Source organism: Astyanax mexicanus, chromosome 2, assembly GCF_023375975.1.
Source record: "Astyanax mexicanus isolate ESR-SI-001 chromosome 2, AstMex3_surface, whole genome shotgun sequence".
In the NCBI taxonomy this organism is placed as follows: Eukaryota; Metazoa; Chordata; class Actinopteri; order Characiformes; family Acestrorhamphidae; genus Astyanax; species Astyanax mexicanus.
The window spans coordinates 17,826,762-17,854,468 of record NC_064409.1 but is presented as its reverse complement, the minus strand read 5'-3'; the positions used below and the strand labels follow the sequence as shown (position 1 = coordinate 17,854,468).

The 27,707-nt window shown below is 38.8% G+C and overlaps 1 protein-coding gene across 3 annotated transcripts in view; it reads left to right on the top strand.

Moving 5' to 3' along the window:
* tafa5a (TAFA chemokine like family member 5a) overlaps positions 1–27,707 on the top strand; it is a 269,415-nt gene that overhangs the window by 151,265 nt on the left and 90,443 nt on the right. For all 3 annotated transcript variants that reach the window (XM_049473639.1, XM_049473638.1, XM_049473640.1), the window contains exon 2: positions 26,380–26,529. In XM_049473639.1, coding sequence (XP_049329596.1) covers positions 26,380–26,529 — 150 coding nt within the window. The remainder of the gene's footprint in view (positions 1–26,379; positions 26,530–27,707) is intronic.

The window sequence follows — 27,707 nt, the reverse complement described above, 5'->3', positions numbered from 1 at the left end:
CTCCGCCCGGGTGGCGCCTTTATGAAGCGCTTGAGAGGTGTAATTAGATAGGTCACTCACAGCAAATGTGTGCAGTATTTTTTTATTAATGCCTTATTGGTGCTCGGAAATTCCAGAGCGGAGCGCTGAGGCTCAGAGATCTCTGCATTCACACGTAATCTCACTTTAAAGGATTGCTGTCAGAGAGATGGGGACGAGCGAAAGAAAGGTAAAGAGAAGGAGAGCGAAAGAGAGAGAGAGAAAGAGAGAGAGAGAGAGAGAAGGAAAGAATGTGATAGATATCTAAATTCAATACTCAGCAGGGGACAGAGCAAACTGAGAGGTATTTATACTAGTAAGGACAGGTGAAACCAATTAGCAACTGGGGGAGTGGGAACACCGTAGCATCACGTGATCAGCTGGCTGCCTTTGAAAATACGGATATTCGGTTCTCGGATATTTGGTGTTGCTCCTCCTCGCCACTTTCAAACATCATGAAGCGCTTGAGAGGTGTAATTAGATATGTCACTCACGGCATATGTTTGCAGTATTTTTTTTATTAATGCTGCATTGCTGCTCGGAAATTCCAGAGCGGAACGCTGAGGCTCAGAGATCGCTGCATTCATACGTAATCTCACTTTAAAGGATTGCTGTCAGAGAGATGGTGGCAAGCGAGAGAAAGGTACAGAGATAGAGAGATCGAGAGAGAGGGAGAATGTGATAGATAATCTAAATTTAATACTCAGCAGGGGACAGAGCAAACTGAGGGGTATTAATACTACTAAGGACAGGTGAATCCAATTAGCAACTGGGGGAGTGGGAACGCCGTAGCACCACGTGATCAGCTGGCTGCCTTTGAACATACGGATATTCGGTTCTCGGATATTCGGTGTTGCTCCTCCTCGCCACTTTCAAACATCATACCGCCCGGGTGGCGCCTTTATGAAGTGCTTGAGAGGTGTAATTAGATAGGTCACTCACTGCAAATGCGTGCAGTATTTTTTTATTAATTCTGTATTGCAGCTCGGAAATTCCAGAGCGGAGCGCTGAGGCTCAGAGATCGCTGCATTCATACGTAATCTCACTTGGAGGATTGCTGTTTGGGTGCACTGCATTATTCTGTTTTCTTCAGCCCTGTTCAATTTCTGTACACTGATCCGGCCCGTGCACTCTCTCTACATTTGTTGCTGCTTGAACACGGACTATTCTAATAATGTCTTCGGTGTGAAGAGTGGCACGGTTATTAGGAGGCCACTGTGAGGAGTCAGGGAGATGGGGGACGAGCGAGAGAAAGGTACAGAGAAAGAGAGAGAGAGAGAGAGAGAGAGAGAGGATGTGAGCTGTCTTTATCGCCCAGCTGAAGCCCGAATGGCCTCGGCCAGCTGAATGAGAGTGAGATTAAAGACAGACCGTTTCGAGGCGGCATTCAATCTCTGAAGCCGGGCCGCACTGCCCCCTGCATGCTGATGAAGGCTTGTGAATAGCTTCATGGACCCAGCGCAAGCCACTTGTGCCACTCGGCAGGGCCAAGAGGTGATTACGGCTCCTCAGGGGTGTTTAGATGTGACCTCACAGTGGTTTGATTCGATTATGATTCCTGGGGAAGCGATTCGTCGGGTCGGGAAAGCTCTCGCTTCAGGACAATTCGGCCGCATCATGTTTGGACACTTTTGGTACATTTGTAAAAAGAAAAATACACTGTATACAAAAAAATGGAGGATCTGGTGCAAGGGTGGACCTGCTTTAACAGTAGTAGTAGTAGTAGTAGTCTAGACCTTTTACTATGATTATGCTATTGACCTATATTAGGTGCACATGCCATCAATTGTTATGCTGATGCTGAAACTACATGTTTTTTTTTTAATATGGACAGTATTGATTACACTAATTATTTTTGAGGCAATATATCGTCTACACAAAAATACTCATCATGACAGGTCTAGCAGTTGGTCTACGCTATTGATTTATATATCATATATTGACAAATCCTCTGTCATTTTTGCTGACTGTCACGCTGGCCATACACACAACACTGGCAGATACCAATCACACAGTTTATTAACAAAGAGGTTAGGCTTACAAAAGTAGTTATGGACAAGCAGGGTCAGTTACAATATGGCAGCAAATATAAAAAACATACATAGAGTGTATCAGAGTGTGTCAGGTAACAACAGGGTCATACACTGTAAATCCAATAGAGAGAGGGCAAAGGCAAAAAAATTTCAAAAATACAAAAATGGTTCGGCAACAAATAAATAATAGAGAGGGCAAGGCAAACATCACTACTCAGAAACAAAAACAAGTGGGTAACAAAAAGCAATATACAAAGGCAATGCATTGCAGAAGAGCTAGCTATCTAGATTCAATACTCAGCAGGGAACAGAGCAAACTGAGGGGTATTTATACTAGTAAGAACGGGTGTAACCAATTAGCAACTGGGGGAGTGGGAACAATGTAGCATCACGTGATCAGCTCAGTCAGCACAGTCTGGTGTAAGTGCATGCTGGGAAGTGTGGTCTTTGTTGAGTAGTTCAGAGTCCAGGGTGGGCAGACTGACAGCGTCAGGACTGACACTGACCCTGATAAAAATTTATATTGTATTTACATAGCAAGAAGAGCTCATTAACTCATTAACTCTAAGTAGCTGCTATGTCAACTGGTATGTTTGATTGAATGTAGTTTATTTGTTTATATTGTTTAAATTTTAAATTGATATATTTACATTTTAATGTCCAAATATTCTTAGTAGCAGTGCATAACAGTGCATGGCTATTTAAAATTGTATATTTATATTGTACATTGTTAAATTTACATTATTATCATTGTCAATAAATGCTCTTAAAGTGAAAATAGTATTGTTTATCACAATTATTTTTAGGACAGTTTATCTGTTGAAAATATATAGTTATTGTGACTCTTCTAAGAGGTTCTCTTGACCCATGTGATCAATATATTTTTTTAACAATACCAATAAAATTCCAAATAAAAATATTGTCATTTAGAGCATTTATTTGCAGAAAATTAGAAGAATCACTGAATTAACATAAAATATGCAGAGTTTTCAAATCTCAAATAATGCAAAGAAAACAAGTTAATATTCAAAAAGTTTTTGAATATAGAGTTCAGAAATTGATCTTTGGTGGAATAACCCTGGTTTTTGCATCTTGTCATGTTCTCTCCTCTCCTCCACCAGTCTTACACACTGCTTTTAAATAACTTTATGTCGCCACTCCTGGTGCAAAAATTCAAGCAGTTCAGTTTGGTTTGATGGCTTGTGATCATCCATCTTCCTCTTGATTATATTCCAGAGGATTTCAATTTGGTAAAATCAAAGAAACTCAACATTTTTTTAAGTGGTCTCTTGTTTTTTTCTTTCCAGAGATGTATTTTTATGTATGTATAGCTCTAGCTATATGTACTGCTAAAGCTATAATGACAGTACAGGTACTGTAAACATAGTTGAATGCATTTTTACCCCCCTGCAGCTCCCAGATAAATGGATGTCCATTTGGGCCATTAGGTCGTCCCCCGCGGGGTGAAAAGTGGGGCGCACTCGTTCACGATAAGGTGTTTTAACCTGCTGAAACGCAGAGCGTTTAAAGACCAGCACTGTAGACCTGCATCCTGCTCCTCGGGGAGAATAACCACACTTAATTACAGTCAGGTAGCGTTGCAGGGAGTGTGAGTGTGTGTATGTGTGTGTGTGGGTGGGGGTGGGGGGGGGGGGGGGTGGGGGTTGTTGGTTAACCTGGGCAGCAGGAAGTGGAGGATGTTTGTTTCTCCTCTCGTCCACCTTTCTTCTTCTCTCTGCTGCTCTGAGAAAGGGTCGCTCCTCGCTTTGTTTTCTGTCAACAGTCTGGTATAAATAGCCTGGGTTAAAGGCACGAGCACTGAAAAGTAGATCCGGTTCTGAGGGGGGGGCGTGATTCGTCTGAGTGAATTAATCGAGGGCGGGGGAAACAAGGTCCTATAGGAAAATAGGCCATCAGTTTTCTGAGGAAGCAAGGTAGATTCCCATTAGGCACAATAAGATTTGATTAAAGCTGCTGCATTATGCAGGTAGACACACACACACACACACACACACACACACACATATGTACACATAAATACATACATAATTTAATGGTGAATGTGTGCTTTTGGCATTGCAATTACACATGTGGTGAAATGTATTAATACTGTTAATAGATTTACTGTGTATAATATTCAATATTTAGCATCCAGTCCAAATATGTATTTAAGAATTGTTGAAAGAAGTGGTCCTCATTTTGCAAATAGTGCAGGGTCACAAAATACTGCAGTTCCTCATTTAACCACTAGTTGAAAACGTAGACCTGAGTTGTGACTTGCAGAACCCCATTAAAGCCAGTGTAGAAAATTTTACTGCATCTGACTCAAACTCGCATATGTTCTTTATATATGTTTTTTTGTTTTACCCAAAATAACTGAGCTTGGGCAACCTAAAATAAAAAAATAAAAAAAGCATAGGCTAGCCTGAGATGTAAACCAAATGACAAGCAGGTCAAAAAGAAACAAAAAATTAGAAATGAAAAACAGATATTAATAATAAGCCGGAAAATCATGGTAGATTAAGCAGAATAGTTGGCAATACTTTGCAAAGTAATAGCGAAAATATAAATACGCCTTTAATGTGTTGTCTCAAAACGTTATCTTGTGGCCATACCTTATAAAAAAATAAAACAACCAGTACAAGGGGTCAACTTAGAGGTTCTGTGGATACCTTAAAAGATTTTAAAAAATCAATAACATAAACTGTGTTAATTAAGGGTTAGATCAGGGTTATCGGGATGTCAGTGTTAAAAAGTGACTCATGTATCATTTGAATGTATTGTACCACTCAAAAAATTAGACACGCCTTCTCATTTACTGTTTTTTAATGTTTAAACACTAAAAGTGTTAAACAAACCAAAATACTCTGTGAATCATTTAGGTCAGGGGTGTCCAAACTACACCCCGCGGGCCGTTTGTGGTCCGTTTCCTTTTTTGGAGCGGCCCGCAAGGTATTTTAGAAATAGAATGAAAGTTGGCCCGCTGTTAAGCAGGTTTTTATAATGTGAGAATCAACCTTTTAACGCTAGGTGTCAGAAACGGGCCAAAGAGTCGGAGAGGGTGCGCATTTCTAGCGCAGAAAAACGGGCTAAAGAGTCTAAAAGTTGCCGTATTTAAGGAGTTTAATATTAAGAGACATCATGAAATGAAACATCAATTTAAAAAATCTTAGTTTACACAACACTGTCAAATATAAAGATAGTAAGTCAAGTAAAATGGTGTGTAAATGAAATAATCAGGAAAATGTATTATTTAAAGTGGTATATTTCATTATTTGTTTTATTACAGAGTGTGGCCCGTGACTTCAAATATATTTCTCCTTCTGGCCCCCAACAAAAAAAGTTTGGACACCCCTGGTTTAGGTGCTCTTATCTGAGATGCTGTTAGCTTGTGGTTTCTGAGGCTGGTAACTCTGATCAACTTATCCTGTGCAACAGAGGAACTCTTGATCTTCCTCTTTGATGAGAGCCAGTTTTACTTAAAGATACCTGCAAAGTTTTGGGGTTTTTTCGGATTGACTGACCTTTCTTTGATTTTTTCTTTACTTAGTTGAGTAGTTCTTTACATAGTTTCTGCATTACATAAATAGAGCTTTTCACTGTATATCAACTCTACCTCTTCACAAATTTACAACTGATGCTCTCAAACACATTAAGAGGCAAGAAATTCACAGCTGTTAACTGAAAAGCCATTTCAGGTGACTCTACTTCATAAAGCTGACTGAGAAAATGCAATGTTTTCCAAATGTTGTTTTTTTCATAGTTTCAAGGACTTTAGAATTAATCTACACTGCAGAAAACTGTAAAATTATGAAATAATGATAAAAGCCACTGAATTTAATGTGTTCAAACCTTTGACTTTGACTGTACATGTGGATCTGAGTATCATGTCATGCACATTCTATAGCAGCAGTAGTTTACACACAGTAAATACTGTACATTAGTGAGCACACACACACACATAAACAGATCAGATCAGATCAGCTGTCTGGAAGCAGTCCAGCTATAACCACCGGAGCACTCAAGCAGCTCCGACTCGGCCCCGAAAACACCGGCGGAAAAGACAGCGTCTTCACTTTTTATGATGAGCGGCGCTTTAACGAGGAATACTTCCAGAAGCTTCTCCACGTCCCGGCGAGCGCGCCGGAGCGCCGCTGCATCTGGCAGGCGGTAAACACGGCCTGAAACTTTAGCGTGTGATGAAGTGCGCTCTGAATCCTGCTGATTCACAGACAGGAAAACGCTCACTTCGCTGTAAACCGAGATTCCTCTGACCCCAAACCGACATGAGATCGCTCTCGTTTTTCCACAGCCCTCAGCAGCACACGTGCAGGCAGGCAGGCAGGCCTGTGCACCGTATTCATCACCACCGCTGCTGCTGCTGCAGGCTCTCGCAGTACCGCAAGCCTGGGGTGAACCAGATCTGTGTATCGGCTAGAACTTGCCAAAATAATACTGTACATATCGTAATCAGTGGCTCGCAGTCTATACACATATATATATATATATATATATATATATATATATATAGTTGTGTTAGTTGTAAGTGTAAGTTGTAAGTGTAAGTTGTGAGGTGTTATCTTGTAAGTAGGGTTCAACACTGGCTTCACCATTGTGCTCATAGCAAGGTGACTAGGCAAATTATGGGAGTTTGAGTGAGGTTTGATAGAGGGATAGAGGGATGAGACATTCGATTTCTGAAGCTGTGTAGACATGTAACATTTCGCAATCAACAGTATGTTGAATCAACAATATGTGCACCAGGAAAATGTCATAAAAGGCATTATCACCCACAGAGGACTAGGGCTGGGTATTGAAATTCGATACCAAAAAAGGTATCAGCCAAAATTACTTAGTACTACTGAGTACCAAAAGTAAAAAAAAAAAAAAAAAAAAAAGTGCCTATTTTCAATACTTTGCATAAAGCATGCATACACCCACAAGTGAAGCACACAAACTCTCGCTCTCTTAAGCTGTCTTTCGCTGTCTTTCGCTTAGTCGCGCTGTCTTTCACTTACTCACACTGTCTCTCGCTATGTCTCTTTTTTTCTTGCTCACTTGGTCTTTCTCTCTCTTGCGCTTTCTATCGCTCTCACACTGTCTCTTCTTCTCTCGCTTACTTGCTTTGTCTCTCTTTCTCTCTCTCTTGTTTTCTATTGCTTTATTTGCTCACTTACTCTGTCTGCAAACTCTTCTTCTCTCACTCACTTGCTCTGTCTCACTTGCTCTGTCTCTCGCACTCTCACTCTGTCTCGCTGTCTCTCGCTCACTCACTCTGTCTCTTTCCTAAGATAGTGTAACACAGTAAATCTGCTATAAGTATACCAGATGTAAACCACACTACACCATTATTATTGTCTCCATCCCAAAAATACAGGAAACTACCAGCATTTAAAAAAAATATATATATGATTTTAATTATTTTTAAGAGATTAACAACACTAAAATAAATGTAGCTTAATCTAATGGATATATTTCTTAAAAAGAACTCTTAAAATCTCCAAAAAAAATGATCAGTATTAGGAATTCGGCATTAAGTCAAATTCAAATGTTTCATTTAGTTTGGTTTAGTTTTTGGACAACAAAAAATCATTTAGATTCATACTAACCTAAATAAGCTTATTAATTACAGGAAAAAGACATAGTAACATAGTTACTGAACTTCACCTCCTCTTACCTATAAATAGAGAATTTGATTGGCTCTGCCATTTAAGAGTTAAATTGTGTATCTGTTTGTTTATATCTGGTTTAAATAAGCAGCTTGGACTCTATTAAAGTGGTGAGTCAGCTGCCCCCTCATCCTCACGATTCCGGCAGACATCCAGCTAGTGGTGCAACCCATTTGATTTTCAGTAACGTTCAAACTGGAACCCGACTCAACACCTACGTTATAACCAGCCCACATTTCAGCTTTAGCGCACAGCTGGCGAAACCGAGCCCAGATGCTTCCTGACGGTGAAATTGGAGCCAGGCAGCTTTTGGTCTGCCGTGGGCCGGCGTTGAAGCGAGGCTGAGCGCCTCGCGGAGGAACGGCGGCCTCTGTCTCTCCCGTTGATTAAGCTTGTTAAAGGCATCATTTAAAACTACCCTGCCAGGCCAGAGGGAGGCAAAGGCCATTCAGGTTCCTCTAATTTAGCCTCCGCATCCAAATTACTACTCGAACACGCAGCTTGCGCTTGGCTTCGCTTGCCAAACATCTGCATGGCTTGGTTGGCGGGAAGGCGTAGAGGTGTGCTGCAGTCATTAAAGCTGAATAGAGGGGCCAGTGCTTCAGTGTTTCTTCACTGCGTCAAGGATAAATGAGGAACGGAGGAACTGACCCTCAGAAGTCACAGTTAATGCAGGCAGCATGGTGGAGCATTGGATGAATTGATTCTTATTTGAAACTCATTCAAAGAAAAAAAAAAAGATCTTTCAAAGAAAGGTTCTGAGGTTTCAGTACAATTTCTATTAGTGTGTATAGGGAGGAGAGAAAAAGAGAAAGTTCATTTTACTGTATGATTTTATATAATTGATTATTTCATGAAGCTGTATGGGAGAGTGATGGGAAAGAAGCCATTTCTGCAAGCACGCCACAAACAGAGAGGTGTGCTTTTGCACACCTCAGGCGACTCTGTTTGTGGCGTGCTTGCAGAAATGGCTTCTTTCGCATCACTCTCTCATACAGCTTCTCCTTGTGCAAAGTGCACTGTATTGTTGACCGATGCACAGTGACACCATCTGCAGCAAGATGATGCTGCAGCTCTTTGGAGGTGGTCTGTGGATTGTCCTTGACTGTTCTCACCATTCTTCTTCTCTGCCTTTCTGATATTTTTCTTGGCCTGCCACTTCTGGGCTTAACAACAACTGTCCCTGTGCTCTTCCATTTCCTTACTATGTTCCTCACAGTGGAAACTGACAGGTTAAATCTCTGAGACAACTTTTTTTGTCCTTCCCCTGAACAACTATGTTGAACAAACTTTGTTTTTAGATCACTTCCACAACTCATCCTCAACTCATCCCCAACTCATCCCTAAATCTCCCAAAGTACTGGATAGAGCACCATCATTCTCCAACTGTGGAACTGTGTTCTATGGAATGATGGTGCTCCATCTAAAGGCGTTTTTCACACCAGCACTATTTGGTCCGGGCTCTGGTTCGTTTGTACCCTTAGTGCGGTTTGATTGAACAGGTGTGAAAACAATGATCCCACTTGGGTGTGGATCATGGAGGTGGTCTCGGGAACTCTGGAGCGGTTCGCTTGTGGTGAGAACGTGATCTTCTTCCGACGCGGTCTTGATCCAACCCAGCTATCAAATATACTGCGTTTATTTGATCTAAACTATTGATAAGGCACAGTTTAATCTGAAATATTAAGCAGATAATGCTTATTACCACAGCTATCAACAAATGCTCTCTCCATGCTGCTCCATGCTGTTTACACGCACTGTGTGTGCTGCGTTGGTTGCCCACTCGCAACTAGGCGACTCCGTTTACTACATCTGTAGTATATCTGTGCCTATTGAAAACAATGTGTTTGAAAGCATAGTTCAGTGTTAAAGCAGCTTTAACTGCACAGATATTTACTTTCCTGCTCCCTTTCCAGACAGTTGTTGCCGATTAGATAAAAAAACAATTTTCCTAGCGTGGTTTATTGGTGCATATTTTAATGCGTTTAGGTCAGGTTTGTGCCTGTGTGAAACCAAACCAAACACAGGGAGAAAACGCTCGAAATCAACAAATCGTTAACTGATTCGTTAACCATACAAACCATAGATACTACAGGTGTGAAAACGCATAATACTGTCCTGCACTGCACTATAAACTAGCAGCAGCTTCCAGAGCGGTTTCTCAGTTAATGCTGTTTCATGCTGTAAATTTCCTGATTTATTTCTTTTCTTCTGCTCTGTATGGCTTCATTAAGCCGTGTTCAGATTTGAAGTGGCAGCCGGGTGCAGGAGGTTAGGGCTAGCTAAACTACTGTAATGCTTCTGAGTGGAGTCTCCAGCGCCCGCAGAAGCTGTGACCGTTTTTAATGTACAGTGTAACACTGACACTAAATGAGAATCACACGAGTGGGCTTATCTGCACTAAAACACATTGTTATTTCATAGCTCGGGGCAGCGACTCGCACACTTCGTGCTTCCTTGATGTTTTTATTTGTCTTTTTTACTTTATTTTCTTTGTTTGCTTGCTTATTCTAAAGAGAGAGCGAAAGAGAGAGAGAGAGAGAGAGAGAGAGAGAAGCAGGCAGTGCTCAGAGAAAAATGCCTCTCTGACACGCTGCTGCTCGCGTGAACCCTTGCACGTTTGGACCTCCGAGATTCCGCGAGCTCCGGGAACAATTAGACGCTGTTTATGCGCGGTGCGGATCGACCCAGGCTTTTTTTTTTTTTTCCTTTTTTTTTTTATAAATGTCATATCCTCTGTTTTTCAGTTTTTCTCTTACCGCTCTGTGCTATTGTTTTCTCTAAAATTGATGAAGGTGGTTTCCTTTTTTTTCGAAACGACAAAGCAATTACAGAGTCGGAGCCGTAAGTAATTTCCAGTAGCTTCCTTCACATAGGAAGAATAAAAAAAAAAAAACGAAAACAAAAAAACAAAACAAAACACCACGAGCAATAAATATGAGCCCGGATTATAAATAACCCAAGCAAATTCTGCTGCTCCTTTGCGAATAATCCTTTTTATCTTTGGTCTGGAGCACACAGCAGTTCATTTCTTACTAAAAAGGTCTGGAATATTGATTTGTCTGAACACAATGCACATTTCCACGGTGTGATGGTCCATCCTAGATGCCTCCAAGCCCAAAGAAGTTGACAGAAAAGCTTGTGGACTTTCTGCACCAGTAAGAGCAGAGTGTGAAGGTTCAATTAGCAGGGTAAGAGCAGCACTGTTTTGCTCAAAATACTCCAATGCACACAACATTATCAGTGACATACCAGAGTTCAAAAGAGGACAAATTGTTGGTGCACGTCTTGCTGGTGCATCTGTGACCAAGACAGCAAGTCTTTGTGATGTATCAAGAGCCACGGTATCCAGGGTAATGTGAGCATACCACCAAGAAGGACGAACCGCATCCAACAGGATTAACTGTGGACACTGTAAGAGGAAGCTGTCTGAAAGGGATGTTCGGGTGTTAACCCGGATTGTATCCAAAAAACATCAAATCACGGCCGCCCAAATCACAGCAGAATTCAGTGAGCATCTCAACTCTCCTGTTTCCACCAGAACTGTCCGTCGGGACAATAAATTATTGTGGTCTAAAAACAGGTGTTTCAGTTTCATTGTGCCAATAGAAGTGTGAATTTTTTTACAGACGTCCCCCTGAGAAGCTAATCCCGTCCGGATAGAGCTTAAGTTGTATTTGTAAGTGTTACTCTATATTATATTGCTAGACGATGTTTTTCTTTTTCTAAAACAACAAAAAAAGCAATTAGAGAGTCAGAGCCATAAGTAATTTCCAGTACTTTCCATCCCACATCCAGGAAAAAAAAAAAAAAAAAAACTACAGGCAATGAATATGAGCTTGGATTATAAATAACCCGAGCGCTTTGTGCTGCTCTTTGGCATTACCGTAAAGGTTTTAGATGTGAGTTAGATGTGAGCATTAGCAGCGACGTTCGTGATCGCGCTCGCTGCAGGGGTCTCGGGGGCTGGCGAAAAAACGCAAAATCAATCATGTATTTTTAAAACCGCTCATTCTGCAGCCCAACATTCGTCAACTGCCCCTAATGGATAGAGAAAGCAATTCTAATATGCCCGAGAGCGGGAGAGGGAGAAGGACGAGAAAAATGTAGCATATCAATAATCATAGCCTTTATTAAGTTGTTCTGATATGAGCGCGGGCGCGGCCATCCATCTTAACAGTAAGATACATGTCGGCACGGACGGCGCACATACATTTAAATCAGCCCGATCACACAGGTGACAGCCAGGCTTGATGGGAAAACATCAAACGGCAATTTGTGCTGATGAAAAACAAAGGCAAAAGAGAAAACGATGAGACAAGGGCATGGAGAAGGTGGTGTGCTTGTGTGTGTGTGTGTGAGACCATCTACTGGGATAGAAGGTGCCATTCTGTGCACATGCAGTGTTCCAGCAAGGATATAGATCAGGAACAAATGATAATGCTTATAATGTTATAATGATAATATTCCCTGTAATGTTTTGGAACTCTAGATTTGATATTATACCTATTAATAAATGAAGTTAGTCTCATTGTCCCAATATTATGAGTGGGAATCACATAATACATCTCATGATACAACATCACCACAATACACTGTACATTGCCCATAATAATGATGATGTCACAATATTGTGATTCCGAGATACTCAATTGTTATCGCACCACAATTGTCGCTTTGATACATATTAGCATCTGTGTTACAGAAGAGAATAAAATACTCCTAAATAAGCAAATACCAGGAATTTAACAAGAAATAATAATTTAACAACCAAAATTCTTCACTGCAGGCTTACCCTAATCATTTGATAAGTGCCTTTAAAGCAGTGACTTTAGTAAGTCAAATTGGGTAAGTCAAAGTCAAATCGATTCTTTGGAAGTTTAGAGCTTCTATATTTCAATACAAATATCCATATTTGATGCCACGTATCAATAATGTATTGCAAACAAAAACACTAAGACATATCGTTGCTGTCCAATGAAAAACACTTATCTCCAAAACAGCAACTTTACAGGAGAGAGAAAAAACCTTGTAAACTTTCAATGAAAGTCAATGTAAAAAGAGTTTTGTTTCAGGTCATTTTGAAGCATTTCTATTGGTCCGTTCATCAAGAAATTTTGGCACAGTGTAAGGGACAGTTTGTCTGTTCAAATTATGTAGTAAACCAAAAATCTACAAAAATGGAGATAAGTGTTTTTCATTGGACAGCGACGATATGCAGTATCGATTGTGATATTTTGCACCCCCTCTACCTAATATGATCTGAGTACCCTAATGGTGTATATTAGCTAATATCGCTGGGACATTAGTTAGGAAAATATAGAAATAGATTTAAAGTTTCAACTATTTCCTTTGGCTTTTATTTGATTGACGAGTATAAACCCTCAAATATTTCATGTTTTGTCTGCTCAACTTGTTATAAAATAACACAATTTTGGCAGGAGGAACATGACTGAAACACCTCCCCTTTCCAACCCATTTCCCAATTTACAAGGCCAATTACCCAACCCACTCATTATGACTCCCCTTATCACTAGTGATGCCTCAACACCAGGAGGGTGAAAGCTAGCACATGCCTCCTCCAATACATGTGAAGTCAGCCACCGCTTCTTTTTAAACTGCTGCTGATGCAGAATTGCCGAGTAGCATCACAGCCCACTCGGAGGAAAGGGCAACCTTTGGAGTGATGTGGGGAGAGAGCGCCACCTACCCACCCAGAGAGAGCAAGGCCAATTGTGCTCTCTCAGGGCTCCGGAAGCTGATGACAAGCTACATGAATGGGATTCGAAACACAAATCTCCCAATCATAGTGGCATTCTTGCATTTCGGGTCGGCATCACATGCTAAAATAGGTGGGATGGTAAAGCATTTTCCACTTTGTAATCTTATCATTCTTTCTCACAACACAAAATATATATGTTTTGGCACCCAAGGTACTGTAGATACCAAGTGATGAAGTGTACGATCAGGTGTGAGAACAGTCTGCATGGCCCTTTTTGTCTTTGGTCCCCTTCCACTTCCTGATTTGGAATACTGACCACAGTACAGGTTTCCACTCTGTAATGGCTCTGTTGAGAAGTAGGCGGTGCTTCTGGACGTGGCTTCTGTTCTGTACAGTAAAGGTGTGAGTGGTATTAGTGAATATAATATCTCTGTATTGTAGAGCTTGTTGTTGATAAAGGTTAGTAAAATACTCTTTTTTTCATGTGGTTCTATCAACTATTGTTAAATCATGGTTCTTGATGCAGTGCTTCTGAGGGATTGGAGATTACTGATGTTCAGCTTAGGGTTGTGCCCATACCCTTTACACATTTAGATTCCTTGAATTATTCAAGGATATAATTGGCTATAGAGGGAGGAATATGCAAATCCCTTCTGATTTTTCTTTGAGGAACATTATTTTCAATAATATTCAATATTCAATAAGTATTTGTTACAAAATGAGATCCTCTACTCTACTCATCTTTCCTTTTTGCTTGGAGACTCCACCATTGGTGAATACTGCTTTTATAGCAAATCGTGACTAAAATCATCTCTTCACATTTGCCAGATCATAAGCCTTAAATTTCTCCAGTCAACTTTTTTTTTTAGTTTTTTAGGCCTAAAATACAGGGATATATGTATATTAACAAATTGTATATGGTGCTTGAGCTCAGCAAATAAATGTAAGAAACAGTGCTTTTTTCTTTTTATACTTTTTCATGTTTTGTCTCACTTGTGGTTGTACCAAGAATAGTTTAAAATTTAAACTGGTTTCACAGCCCTGAATCAATATTCAAAAGATGTATGAAACACATTTTTGGTAAATACACACACTGTTATATTCAAAGAAATCAAAGCACTGGGTACCAACACCAGAGCCTCGTTCCATCTGTAGTGCATCTGAGGGAGCGCAGTGATGTGAGGATGCTTTGCTGCCTGAGGGCCTGGACATCTTGCAGTCAGTAAACATAAAAAATAAATAAATAAAAAAAACAAAGGACTGTGAAAATTGTATGAAGATTTAGTACAGTCAAATTGTAGGGCATGTCTGTGTGTCCTGAAATCAAAGACTAGGTCATGCACCATGACAATGATCCAACAATAAAACAGCTTAGACTAGAAAGTGAAACTCACATTTGACATTTACCAAAATATACATGATTGCACAACTCTTGGACGTCTGCAGTTACTTACATAATTTGCTCAAGGTCTTTTCACCCCTGTTGTAGGATAGAAGTTTGTCAGAGCACTGTGAGGAATATTAGATAAAAATCATTTCAGTCTCTTCCAGAAGTGCATGGTAGATTTTGTCAAGGATATTTGGCTTCATTATCTTGTCGTAGAAGTCATCATCTTCTCTGCTTCAACCTTTTAAGAGCAGATTTGACATTTGCATTATCTTTCTTTCATTTACCTGTACTACATCATCACTGGTGACAGCACACCCATATATGATCCACAGTTGGCAAAGTTTTCTTTTCATTAAATGTAGTTTTTGTCCTTTTTTGTCTTTTAAATGTACCTTTAATTCTGATTCTTCCATCAGAGTAGTGGCTTTTTTTAGACCTAGTTCTGTTGTTCTCTTATAATAATAAAATATATATATTGTCATTTAGAGCATTTATTTGCAGAAAATGAGAAATGACTGAAATAACAAAAAATATGCAGAGCCTTCAGACATCAAATAATGCAAAGAAAAAAAAACAAGTTTTAAGAGTTCAGACAATAATATTTGGTGGAATAACCCTGCTTTTTAATCACAGTTTTCATGCATCTTGGCATGTTCTCCTCCACCAGTCTTACACACTGCTTTTGGATAACTTTGCGCCTTTACTCCCGGTGCAAAAATTCAAGTAGTTTAGTTTGGTTTGATGGCTTGTGATCATTCATCTTCCTATCGATTATATTCAAGAGGTTTTCATTTTGTTAAAATCAAAGAAACTCACATTTTTTCCCAGAGCTGAATATTTATATTATATTTAAATTTTCAAAACTATTTTTAATCAGTAAAAAAAAAACTCGTAACATAATGGGAAAAGATGTTTTCTCTGCCACAATAGCTGGGATGCTACCATCCTTTACTTGGTACAGTGTACAGATGTTTAGTTTTCTAATGCTGTGGGTGGGGCTATTCTCCTGTTTTGCTGATTGGCTAATAAATGTCTATTTTGAGAAATAATAGGTTTCAGTCCAGTGTGAAGTAAAAGAATACACAAGATACCACACCAAAACCACACAGTGTCACTATAGTACACATATATGTACATATATCATATATACTGTACAGTGCACAGTGCTGACCACAGTTAATGCTCCCCTTAAAAAAAAAAAAATAAATAAATAAATAAATAAATACATAACTGCTACTGAAACCTGGTGTCCTTAATAAAATATCTGGCGGCCTCCATCACCAGAGAACATAATCTGGAGGCCCGGCATGCAGACCTTAAAATGAGTCTGCTCTGCAGTTTGTGGCTTTATATATATATATATATATATATATATATATATATATATATATATATATATATATATATATATATATATATATATATATATATTTATTTATGTATATATATATATATATATATATATATATATATATATATTTATTTATGTATTTATTTATTTATTTATTTTTCCGCCTCTGTGCCGAAGTCAGACGCAATATTATGCAAGCTAGGAGATGGAAACATTTTTCCTCTGCTCATGTAGGGAAAATGTTTCAAAGCGGGAGCTGACAGGCAAAACACTGACTACTGTTTCTGCAGAGCGAAGTGCTTACGAAAACGAGAGAGAAGAGAGAGAGAGAGAGACGAGAGAGAGAGAGAGAGAGAGAGAGAGAGAGAGAGGTTTCCCCGCTGCAGTGCACACATGACAAGTCATTATCTGGCATCATCCAGGATAACAGTGAGGAGGAGGAAGAGGAGGAGGACGAAGTTAAATGAAAAAGAAATAAGATAAAAAGGAAATAGGAAAGAGAAAGAGAAGAGGAGGAAGGAAAAGAAGGAAAGAAAGGAAGAAGGACATGAAGAACAGAAAAAGAAAAGGGAGCAGTCGTCTGCTTCTCCTGCTGAGAAAGGCACGCAGGATTAAAAAGCCATCATGGCGGGAAGCGCAGAAAGACAACATCACAAACAGCAGCAGCAGCAGCCGACCATCGCTGCCGATTTACATCCATTTAAAACAACAGCAGCGGTAATGATAACGCTGATAAGTGCTGGCTGAAAGGAGCTGGAGGGGAGGGGAGGGGGGGAAGGAAAGAGGAAGACTTTGACAAAAAGGAGGAAAATACTGTATACTAGAAAGTGAGATAAAGATGGTGTACAGTACATTTGAATGAATGAATTAATTAATTAATTAATTAATTAATTAATTAATTAATGTATGAATGAATAAGTGAAGTTAGACGTATGTAGCGGCTTCCTAGAAACCCAAGCATGCTTTACAATTGACACATATAACACACAGCCATTCATACTCAGCACTAATCCACACACTGGCAAGTAGCGGCAGCCAATAGCGCACAGCATACTCTCAACCAGAAACAACCGTTCACCTGAAGGACTCCATCGGCCACTACAGCATTTACCCAGAACAGAGTGCCAATCCATATCTAGACACCCAGTTAAATATACAGGGGTTGGACAATGAAACTGAAACACCTGTCATTTTAGTGTGGGAGGTTTCATGGCTACATTGGAGCAGCCTGGTGGTCAATCTTCATTAATTGCACATTGCACCGGTAAGAGCAGAGTGTGAAGGTTTAATTAGCAGGGTAAGAGCACAGTTCTGCTCAAAATATTGCAATGCGCACAACATTATGGATGACATACCAGAGTTCGAAAGTGGACAAACTGTTGATGCACGTCTTGCTGGCACATCTGTGACCAAGACAGCAAGTCTTTTTGATGTATCAAGAGCCACGGTCTCCAGGGTAATGTCAGCAAACCACCAAGAAGGACCAACCACATCCAACAGGATTAACTGTGGACGCTGTAAGAGGAAGCTGTCTGAAAGGGATGTTCGGGTGCTAACCCGGATTGTATCCAAAACATGTAAAATCACGGCTGCCCAAATCACAGCAGAATTTAATGTGCACCTCAACTCTCCTGTTTCCACCAGAACTGTCCATCAGAATAATAAATTATTGTGGTCTAAAACCAGGTGTTTCAGTTTCATTGTCCAACCCCTGTATATTTACACACTTTTGCACAAACAACATACAGTACCGGCCAAAAATTTGGACACACATTCTCTTTTTCAAAGCATTTTCTTTATTTTCATGACTATTTACATTGTAGATTCTCATCTAAGGCATCAAAACTATAAATGAACACATGGGGCGTTATGTACTTCATAAAAAAGGTGAAAAAGGTGAAAACATGTTTTATATTCTAGTTTCTTTAAAATAGCCACCCTTTGCTCTGATTACTGCTTTGCACACTCTTGGCATTCTCTCAATGAGCTTCAAGAGGTGGTCACCTGAAATGGTTTTCCAACTGTCTTGAAGGAAGCAGTTCCCAGAGGTGTTTGGGTTCAGGTTCAATGACTATGGAGGCCAGGTCATTTTTTGATAAGTACATAAAACTCCACATGTGTTCATTCATAGTTTTGATGCCTTCAGTGAGAATCTACAATGTAAATCAAAAGTCATGAATCAAAAGTCATTTGGTGTGACCAAACTTTTGGTCTGTCCTGTATAGACATATCACACACATACCTATACACACTAGTCCAATTTAGAGTACTCAATTTTAATGAGCAATTTACAGTATCCGATTTACCTGATCTACATGTTTTTGGACTGTGGGAGGAAACCAGTGTCCCCTGGAGGAAACCCACACAGACATGGGGAGGACATGGAAACTCCACCCAGATAGGGAGTTGAACCCAATACCCCCAGTGCTGGGAGGCGAGCATGCTAACCACTAAACCATGGTGCAGTTTTCTCTTATCTCTGTGAAGGGGTTCTCTATAAAATGAATTCAAAATAAGAGTGTATTTTAGAGAATTTATTCTAGATAGGATATGTGTTTAAATACTGAAAAAAAATCTGTTGATTCAGACTGAGACCACCTTTTTAGTGCTGAAATCTGCACCCCCGCCAGGAAAAGCACCCCCTCTCGAGAGCGTATTTCTAATGAAGTTAAAGGTAAAGCAGATTATCTTAGCTTTTATCAAAAATCCCGGGATGGGGTGCTTTTCATGGCGGGGGTGCAGATTTCAGCACTACTGTGCACTACGGTGCCGAATTCAGCAACCCCCACCAGGAAAAGAACTCCATCACGGAAGAGGCTGCAGGTGATATAACTATTTTTCATTATTTCATTATTACTTAGAAGTAAGAGTAGCTTAAAACAGATGTATGTGCGCACTCCAGAGAGGGGGTGCTTTTCCTGCACTGTAAACCCATTCGTTGTTTAAACTCAAATGATTTAAGTCTGTTTTACATAAAAATTGGATATTTCTAAACAATACTCAACTATTTTGAGTTAGTTGAGCATTTGTTCATTCATATTCATTTAAACTGAGATCTTTCAAAGCGTAAATGCAAAACGTATTCTAGCATGAATCAGGCAAAGACCGTTCTTCATGACTTTCCATTTAATTTAAGATATTTCTACAAGTATTGTATGTGTGTGCTCACTGCACTGAAGGGTAAAGAGCGGAGCGGTGAACAATTCCGCAGTTTCGTTTTCTCGCTCTCTCTCAATGAAACAAAAAGTTATTATGAACTGAAGTTCACTGTAGACAGCTAAACTTTCCTCAGCAGTTCTTGACATTTATAAATGCTGAAGTTCAAATACTGAACTTTTTGCATACTGTATTCCTAACAGAAGGGAAACAGCAGCTTCGTCTGAGGCTTGTATTTATTATATCGCAGAATTGCTTACAGTACGCTATTATACTAGTGTGTTATTATATTAGAGTGTATTATGTAGTGTGGTCAACAGTTTATAAAACTGATTTGCTCATACTAACAATCATAAAAAGTCTCCTGATTTCTTAGAGACCTTAACTGATGATACATATTTGGTCTGGTATTTGGTCATCATCTCATGCAGTACATAGGCTGTGTCTCCCTATACCTGCGCACACATGATGTATGTCTGACATCATTTAGATGCATTACCTTTCCAGATGTGGTGTCTAAACTTCTTCTCAGTAAAATAATCACAACAGATTGTTCTCAGATTTCTTTCATTTCTGTTCATAAATAAGGGTTAATCTACAGTTACAGTAGATACAGCAGTCACTAGCATACTCTGTTATGTCCTTACTGCACATTTTGGCACAACACTGGTTTTCAACTTTTTCATCTTCTGTTGTTTAACTCGAATGATTCAAGTCTGTCTTACATAAAATTGGATATTTCTAAACAATACTCAACTATTTTGTGTTAGTTGAACATGTGCTTCTATCACAATCTATTTGCATACTGAGTGTGTCCAACAGTTTCTGACTAACACTCACCGTCAGTGTGTAGTGATTCCCCCTGGGCTAACTCAGAAATAAATCAAGTTTTCCCTTTAGCTGTAATAACTTGACATTTTAATTTATGCTAACTCAAGTTTTTATTCCCCATTAATTAAAAAACTTGGAGCAAACCGGCTGCCTTAAAAAAGTTAAGAAAACTCAACTTTTCCGGTCTTACAGTATAACAAAAATAAAAACGTTAAATCAACTTCCCCTTTAGTTGTAATAACTTCAAGGATTCAAGGAGATTTTATTGTCATTCGCATCACATGTGGTACATGAGGTGGAACGAAATTGTGATCTCACGATCCAGTTTTACACCCAAAGAGCTGTTATTAATAGATATATAGATAAAAAAAAGAATACAATAAAAGAAATATAATATACAAAATAGATAGATAAATATCCCAAAGAATAAAAAAAATAAATAGAGAGTAGAAGGTTCAGCAACATGAAGTCCAGAGTGCAAGTGTGCTATAGCAGCACGATAATGTGAATTAGAGCAGTGGAGATAAAGTGTCTCAGTGCAAGTAAAGTGACCATGTTTGTAAACAGTAAACAGTAATTTGTCCTAACTTGAATTTGTCATAACTTGATGTTCTGCTAGGTTATGCTAACTTAAATTTCCATTACCCATTACTTAACTTTTTTAAGGCAACCAGTTTCCTCAATTTTCTAAAGTAAATTCAGCTTATCCAGGCTTAGAGTGTGGCGGGGGTGCAGAATTCGGCACAACACCCTTTTTTTGGTTGGCATCTACATCTTTAACTCCTGTATTGTGGGCCAGGCGTAACAGGGGCAAACTGAAGGACAGCACAGGTGTCTTCACCTGACAGCTAAACTCCCAGTTCGACACACACAGGAACGGACACTCGCGGAAGACCACCGTGTCTTGTTTTGCGAAAGGTTAAATAACCTATGTCACCCCCCTCGTACTCCTGTGACACCTCGGTAAGGCAGTGGCGCTGATGGATCTCCATTAGCCCGGGTAGGACCTCTGCGTCGCGGTAATTAACTCCCACAGCCTCGGTAGCCGGTCTGCGGGCTCCGGGCCAGATTAGATCAGACCCCTGACCCTGCTGCCAATCAAAATGAAGATGTGCGGCGGTGGGAAAAGGCCCCTGCGGACAAGCCCCGGGGCCTCTATCTTCCACACGCACACAAACACACAGGTTAATCGGAGAGGAGCGGCGGGGCAGCGGTGTTAGCTACGTAGCTCCGCCCGTAATCCCAGGCCACTGCTTTAATTTTAAAGAGCATTAGTATGAATGCACCGCTCTTCATTTATGAGCGGCGAGTACTGAGCTCTGTTAGTGCAGATAGAGGACAGATGAGCTCTTCCAGACTTAAAGTAAATACCTCTAGGCAAATGTCCAGAGGGGATCGTCTGCTTTAGTTCTGCTCTGCCATTATGTTCTAACATAGACTTAGAAATTAGACTCGCAGGAAGTCTCTTATTACACAGTTCAAATAAGCCGGCTAATCATTTCGAGTTGAAATGAGTGACTGAGTAAAAGACGAGTAAAAATATCTAATGAAAGTGCCATAACCCTCTTAAACACAGAGCCACAAACTTTATAAACAACAGTATTACGAATGTTTCTTTCAAGGACACCATAGAAGAACCAATTTTTGTTTCCTTGAAAGCTAAAGAACATTGCTGGAACACAATTCCATCATTCCAGATTTTGGGAACTATTTTAGTCAATTGCAAATTACTCAACTGGGTTTAGGGCGTGTTGGTATGTTTTTTATGTCATGAGGGTGCGAAAAATACGTCGTGCGCAACTTGAAATGCACAAAAGGCATGAACTACTATAATTCTTTTTAATAATCACGGGTGTGTTTTGGGCGTAACATAAAATAAACCATTCATTCATATTTATTATATCGCAGAATTGCTTACAGTACACTATTATACTAGTGTGTTATTATATGAGTGTGTATTATCTAGTGTGGTCAACAGTTTTTAAAACTGATTTGCTCATACTAACAATCACAAAAAGTCTCCTAATTTCTAAGGGATCCTAACTGATGAATTTCTAGGCATGGACACTTTTAGCCAGACACTGCTGGTCACAATCATTACCTCCAAATGCACTGTTTGCTATGGGGTTAATGTCTTCCATGATATATATATATATATATATATATATATATATATATATATATATATATATATATATATATATATATATATTTTACCTTATTTTCTTTAGCTTGTTTTTTTTTCTGTATGATGCAGCAGTTCTCGAGAAACTTCTGCAAGGTTTCAGGGTCAGGCATTGATGAGACAAGTGCGGATACAATAAAAGGGCTTTATTAAATGAAGGTTCAAAAAAGCAGAAAACAAACATGGAGGGCGGAGAACGTACCAAGAATGGTGACACAGCCCAGGTCAGTAAGAAAGTAGGCAGTATAGAAAGGCAAAGCAAAATACAAAAACAATACACCAGCAAGATTATCACTTTGTGTGGATGGACAGAACCATATCTAATACTCGGCAGAGAGCAAGTACAGGGGTATATATATAGTAAGGTGAACAGGTGAAATCAATATTCAGTTGATTGTGATGTCATGTGATGGAGTGAATGAGTGATGTCAGTGTGTGGTGCATTCTGGGCAATTGATCCAGGAGCTGGGAGATCACTGGTAGACACAGACTATTTTAGTCAATTGCAAATTGCGCAACTGGATTCAAGGCGAGTTGGTATGTTTTTGTCATGAGGGTGCGAAAAATACGTCTTGGGCAGCTTGAAATGCGCAAAAGGCATGAACTTCTGTAATTCTTTTTATTAATCATGGGTGTGTTTTGGGCGTAACATAAAATAAACCATTCAGTTTGTCACTTTTCATTCCCTTGAAGAGCCAGATGTGCTCTGACTTTGCCACATTCGTATCTTAACAGTGCAGCAGATTATACTGACCTGTGTGTTCACGCTGTGAAGATGCGCCAGCAGCTTGTTTAAGGGGACAGCAATGTTATTTTATTCTTTATTCAGTTTATATTTTATTCTTTATTCTTCATTCTGCGATGCTTCTTGCTTAGGGTGTATGATAGGGCCCATTTACTCCTTAGCCCATGCCTGGCATTATATTCACAGATTAGACTATGTGTTTGTAGGCTGTGTGTGTGTGTGTGTGTGTGTGTGTTTGTACATGTACTATGTCAGTTACTGGTATAATGTGAAGTACCTGGATGCATTTATAAGAAAGGGTATCAATAATCCTTGGAACAAATAGCATAAAGATATACTGATTTCTAATATAATGTGATTGTTTTTGCATGAGCCCCAGCACATATAGTTATACATAAATATGTGGGGCTTCCAGGACCATAGTGATACTTTTGTTTGTTTGTAAGTTTCTCACAAAATTTGCTGTGTGGTTGTGTAACTAAACAATAATAACGTTATAGGGAGTTCCATTATCGCTGTTTATTACAAGATTTTGAGTTAAAGAGGATTTGATTATAATTTTTTATAAATAAAAATATATTTGTGGAAATCAGTGCTTTTGTTTGTGGAAATCAGTGCTTTTGTAATCCAGTGACTCCTAGTGGTGTTTACTGACATCGCAGTTAGTTTGTATTTGGTATGTAAGTGCTGCAACATTGCTAGGTAACCTGTATTTGGCGGAGTAATACATGGAGAGCTTGGGTTACAGTGCATTAGCGGTTAATAATGTCACTTATAAAACTCCTCTCAGCCAATCACATTGCAGGGTCGGAACTAACTGTGATAAAACGGCAAATATCTGATGCACTGGTTCTAGAAATGCACTAGAAACCACTGAAAAAAGGTTTGATCGAGTCATTTTCTCTTAAGCATTGCAATATTTGAACCATTTTTCTCTTCAACCTGATGAAATAAGATTAAAATAGACACTGAATGGAATAAATTTGTAGAAGGTGAAAATAAAAATTCGACCTCTTCTTTGAAGGCATAGAAGGTTCTCCACCATTTACCAGAACATGAAATGCATTTTTGAACTCAAAAAACGTGTAAATTGGTGTCTTCCGCTGGTGTCATTCGCTTGCTTCGATCTATAGAAAGCAGTTATTGTTTAACTGCTGTTTTATTCCTTTTGTTTCACATCAATTCCTCACTGGAGTGAGAGTGAGTCTACGTTGCTTTCAAGATGAGTCATGTTTAATCTGCTCCCACAGCTTTATGATAGTTGTCACTACATGCAGAGAATGTCTTTTTATAGTGTCTAATGCAATTCATGTAGAACTAGTACAGTGTGGGAGTTTAATATCATTATATAACCTTTTTTATTTGTGTGCAAATGAATGTGTAGTATAGCAGTATAATAACATTATAGTAACATACACACAGCGGCTGATGTCATGGGACAGGAACTTGTATCATGTGCCGTGACATTTTTTTTCATATACCTTGGAAGCTAAAGAACATTTGATTTGATCTCTTGTCTTTGTGCATCAATAAGACCATCAACATTTTAGAAATGCTAAATTATTGTAAGTTCAATTACGACATTTTACATTATTTATTCTGTTACATTATTTTTTATTATTGTTGTTTGCAAAGTTATCAAAAGTTTACAGCTTTTTTTTTTACAGACTTTTGTTTTTATAGAGTGTTTAAAACGATTATATTGACACAATACAATGTTTTGTCATATCAATAATGTCGATAATATTGTCATACTCAAACTCCCATGTCACCTTGCTATTAGCACTTAACCTCAGTCAAAATATACTACCTCACAGACATGGCTGGATTACTGACCGGGCCCAGGGGCCCTTGAGGCCAGAGGGGCCCAGGGGGGCCTAGGCCAAAAAAGTTTATGATGCCTATCAACATTTATGATACAATAAATTTTGTTTCCGAGGGCCCTCCATTTTAAGGATCCTCTGGTATGGGCCTGTACAGGTATGGGCATTGCCAAGTAGTCTCATTTAATAGTTAACACATGAGAATCAGTACATACAGCTTGTGCTAAAAGTAGACCTAAAGAAAACCTAGTCAAAAACAAATTAAATACAAATGTTATACTTGGTCATTATTTGTAGTAATAACTGCAAATAAACGTTTTTGGTAACTGTAGATCAGCTTGGAGTAATTTTTATCTCATTCCTCCATACAGAACAGCTTCAAAACTTTGACTTGCCCGTTCCAAAACATTAACTTTATTCTTTTTGAACCAGTCCTTGGTAGAACAACTTACGTGCTTAGGGTAATTGTCTTGCTGCATGACCCACCCATTGATTGAAAGCACCTGACTCTAATTTCACCTGAATTAACTGATAATCTTAAAGGTTCTCATGCTTTTGCCACTCAAGAAAATGTAATATTGGATTTTCCTCAATAAATAAATAAATAAATTACATTTGGTTTAAATAGTGTCTCTTTATCTACTTGTAGGACTTGTGTGAAAATCTGATTATGTTTTAGGTCAATTTTATGCAGAAATATAAGAAATTCTAAATGGTAAATTCTTAGAGTATCATTGAAAAGTTACTTTATTTCAGCAATTCAGTTCAAAATGTAAAACTCATATTATATAGGTGTATTAAATACAGAGTGATCTATTTTAAGTGGCTTACAGCCAATAAAAAAAAATAGTTTCTCAGAAAATTACAATATTATACAAGCCCAATTGGTACTTTTAGAAGTGTGGGCAGTGTGCCAAATCCTGCTGGGAAATGAAATCCACACTTCTATAAAAGTTGTCAGCAGAGGGAAGCATGAAGTGCCGTAAGATTTTTCGGAAAAAACACTGCATTAGAGGTGTGGATTTTATTTTCCATCAGGATTTGGCACACTGCCCACAATGCCAAAAGTACTAGTTGGTCTTGTATATAATATTCTAATTTTCTGAGACACTGATTTTTTTTCTGGGGGTTTTATTGGCTGTAAGCCATAATCTTTAACAATAAAATAAATAAACCCTTAAAATAGATCACTCTGTGTGTGTAATACATCTATATAATATATGAGTTTCACATTTTCAACTCAGTTACTGAAATAAAGCAACTTTTTTAATGATATTCTAATTTTTTGATGCACCTGTATATAGTTAAAGGTAGAACCATGACTTCAGAGCCCCCACCCTTAATGCCACAGTGCATTGTCTGAATCTGGCAGTGTTGTGGGAACATTGTGTAACTCGTTGTGAGGACTTTGTGTAACGTCCTTTTTGACTTTTGACTCTGTTTGTGTTTGCTGTAGGTCAGCTGGCAGCAGGGACCTGTGAAATCGTCACGTTGGACAGAGACAGCAGCCAGCCACGGAGGACCATCGCCCGGCAGACTGCCCGCTGTGCCTGTAAGAAGGGCCAAATCGCCGGAACAACGAGAGCCAGGCCGGCTTGTGTGGACGGTAAGAGGAGCTGTTTTGTGAAAAAGCATGAAAAGTGTGTCAACAGCAAAGTGTTAGTGCTGCTTCTGAATACTGTATTCTGGAGAAAATATACTTGGTCATTATTTTTGCTGTAGAATGCTGAGTAATTTTAGCCCATTCCACTGTACAAAACATTGACATTATTCTTCTCGAACCATGCCTTGGTAGAACAGCTTAGGGTTGTGCTTAGGGTCATTGTCTTGGTGCATGACCCAACCATTGATTAAGAATAACACACCTGATTCTACTTTAAATATAAGTTCACTTAAATTAACTGCTAATCCTAAAGGTTTCCATATTTTTGCCACTAACAAATACTTTATATTGGATCCTTATTGGTTATATCTATATTTTCCTCAATAAATAAATGACAAAATATACTATTTTTGTCTCATTAGTTAACTATATTTTTTTATATACTTGTAGGATTTGTAGGAGAAACTCTGATGATGTTCTAGGTCATATTTATGCAGAAACATAAAAAAAAAATTCTAAAGGGTTTTCAAACTTTTATGCAACGCTGTATGTTTAGGCTAGCTGTGAATTGAATACTGTAACAGGTTAATGAAGTTCTTACAGGTGCATCTAAAAAAAAAAAGAATATAATTGAAAAGTTACTTGTGTAAACGATAAGAGAAGCTGTTTGTGAAAAAGCATAATAAAGTGTGTCAAAAGCAAAGCATTAGTGCTGCTTCTAAATGTTGTATGCTGGATAAAACATACTTGGTCATTATTTTGGTGAAGATTTTTGTCATTTTAGCCCATCTTGTGTGCTTAGGGTCATTGTCTTGCTGCATGACCCACCCATTGATTAAAAAAAAACACCTGACTCTAATTTAAATCTAATTAGACATTTAAATTAACTGCTAATCCTAAAGTTTCTCATACTTTTGCCACTCACAAATACTTTATATTGGATCCTTATTGGATCTATATTGGTTATTTTAGCCCATCTTGTGTGCTCAGGGTCATTGTCTTGCTGCATGACCCACCCATTGATTAAAAAAAAAAAAACTGAACTTCTAGGAGAAAATCTGATGATGTTTCAGGTCATATTTATGCAGAAATAAAAAAAAAATCGAAAGGCTTTGCAAACTTTTAAGCACCGCTGTATGTTTAGGCTAGCTGTGAATTGAATACTGTAACAGGGTGATACA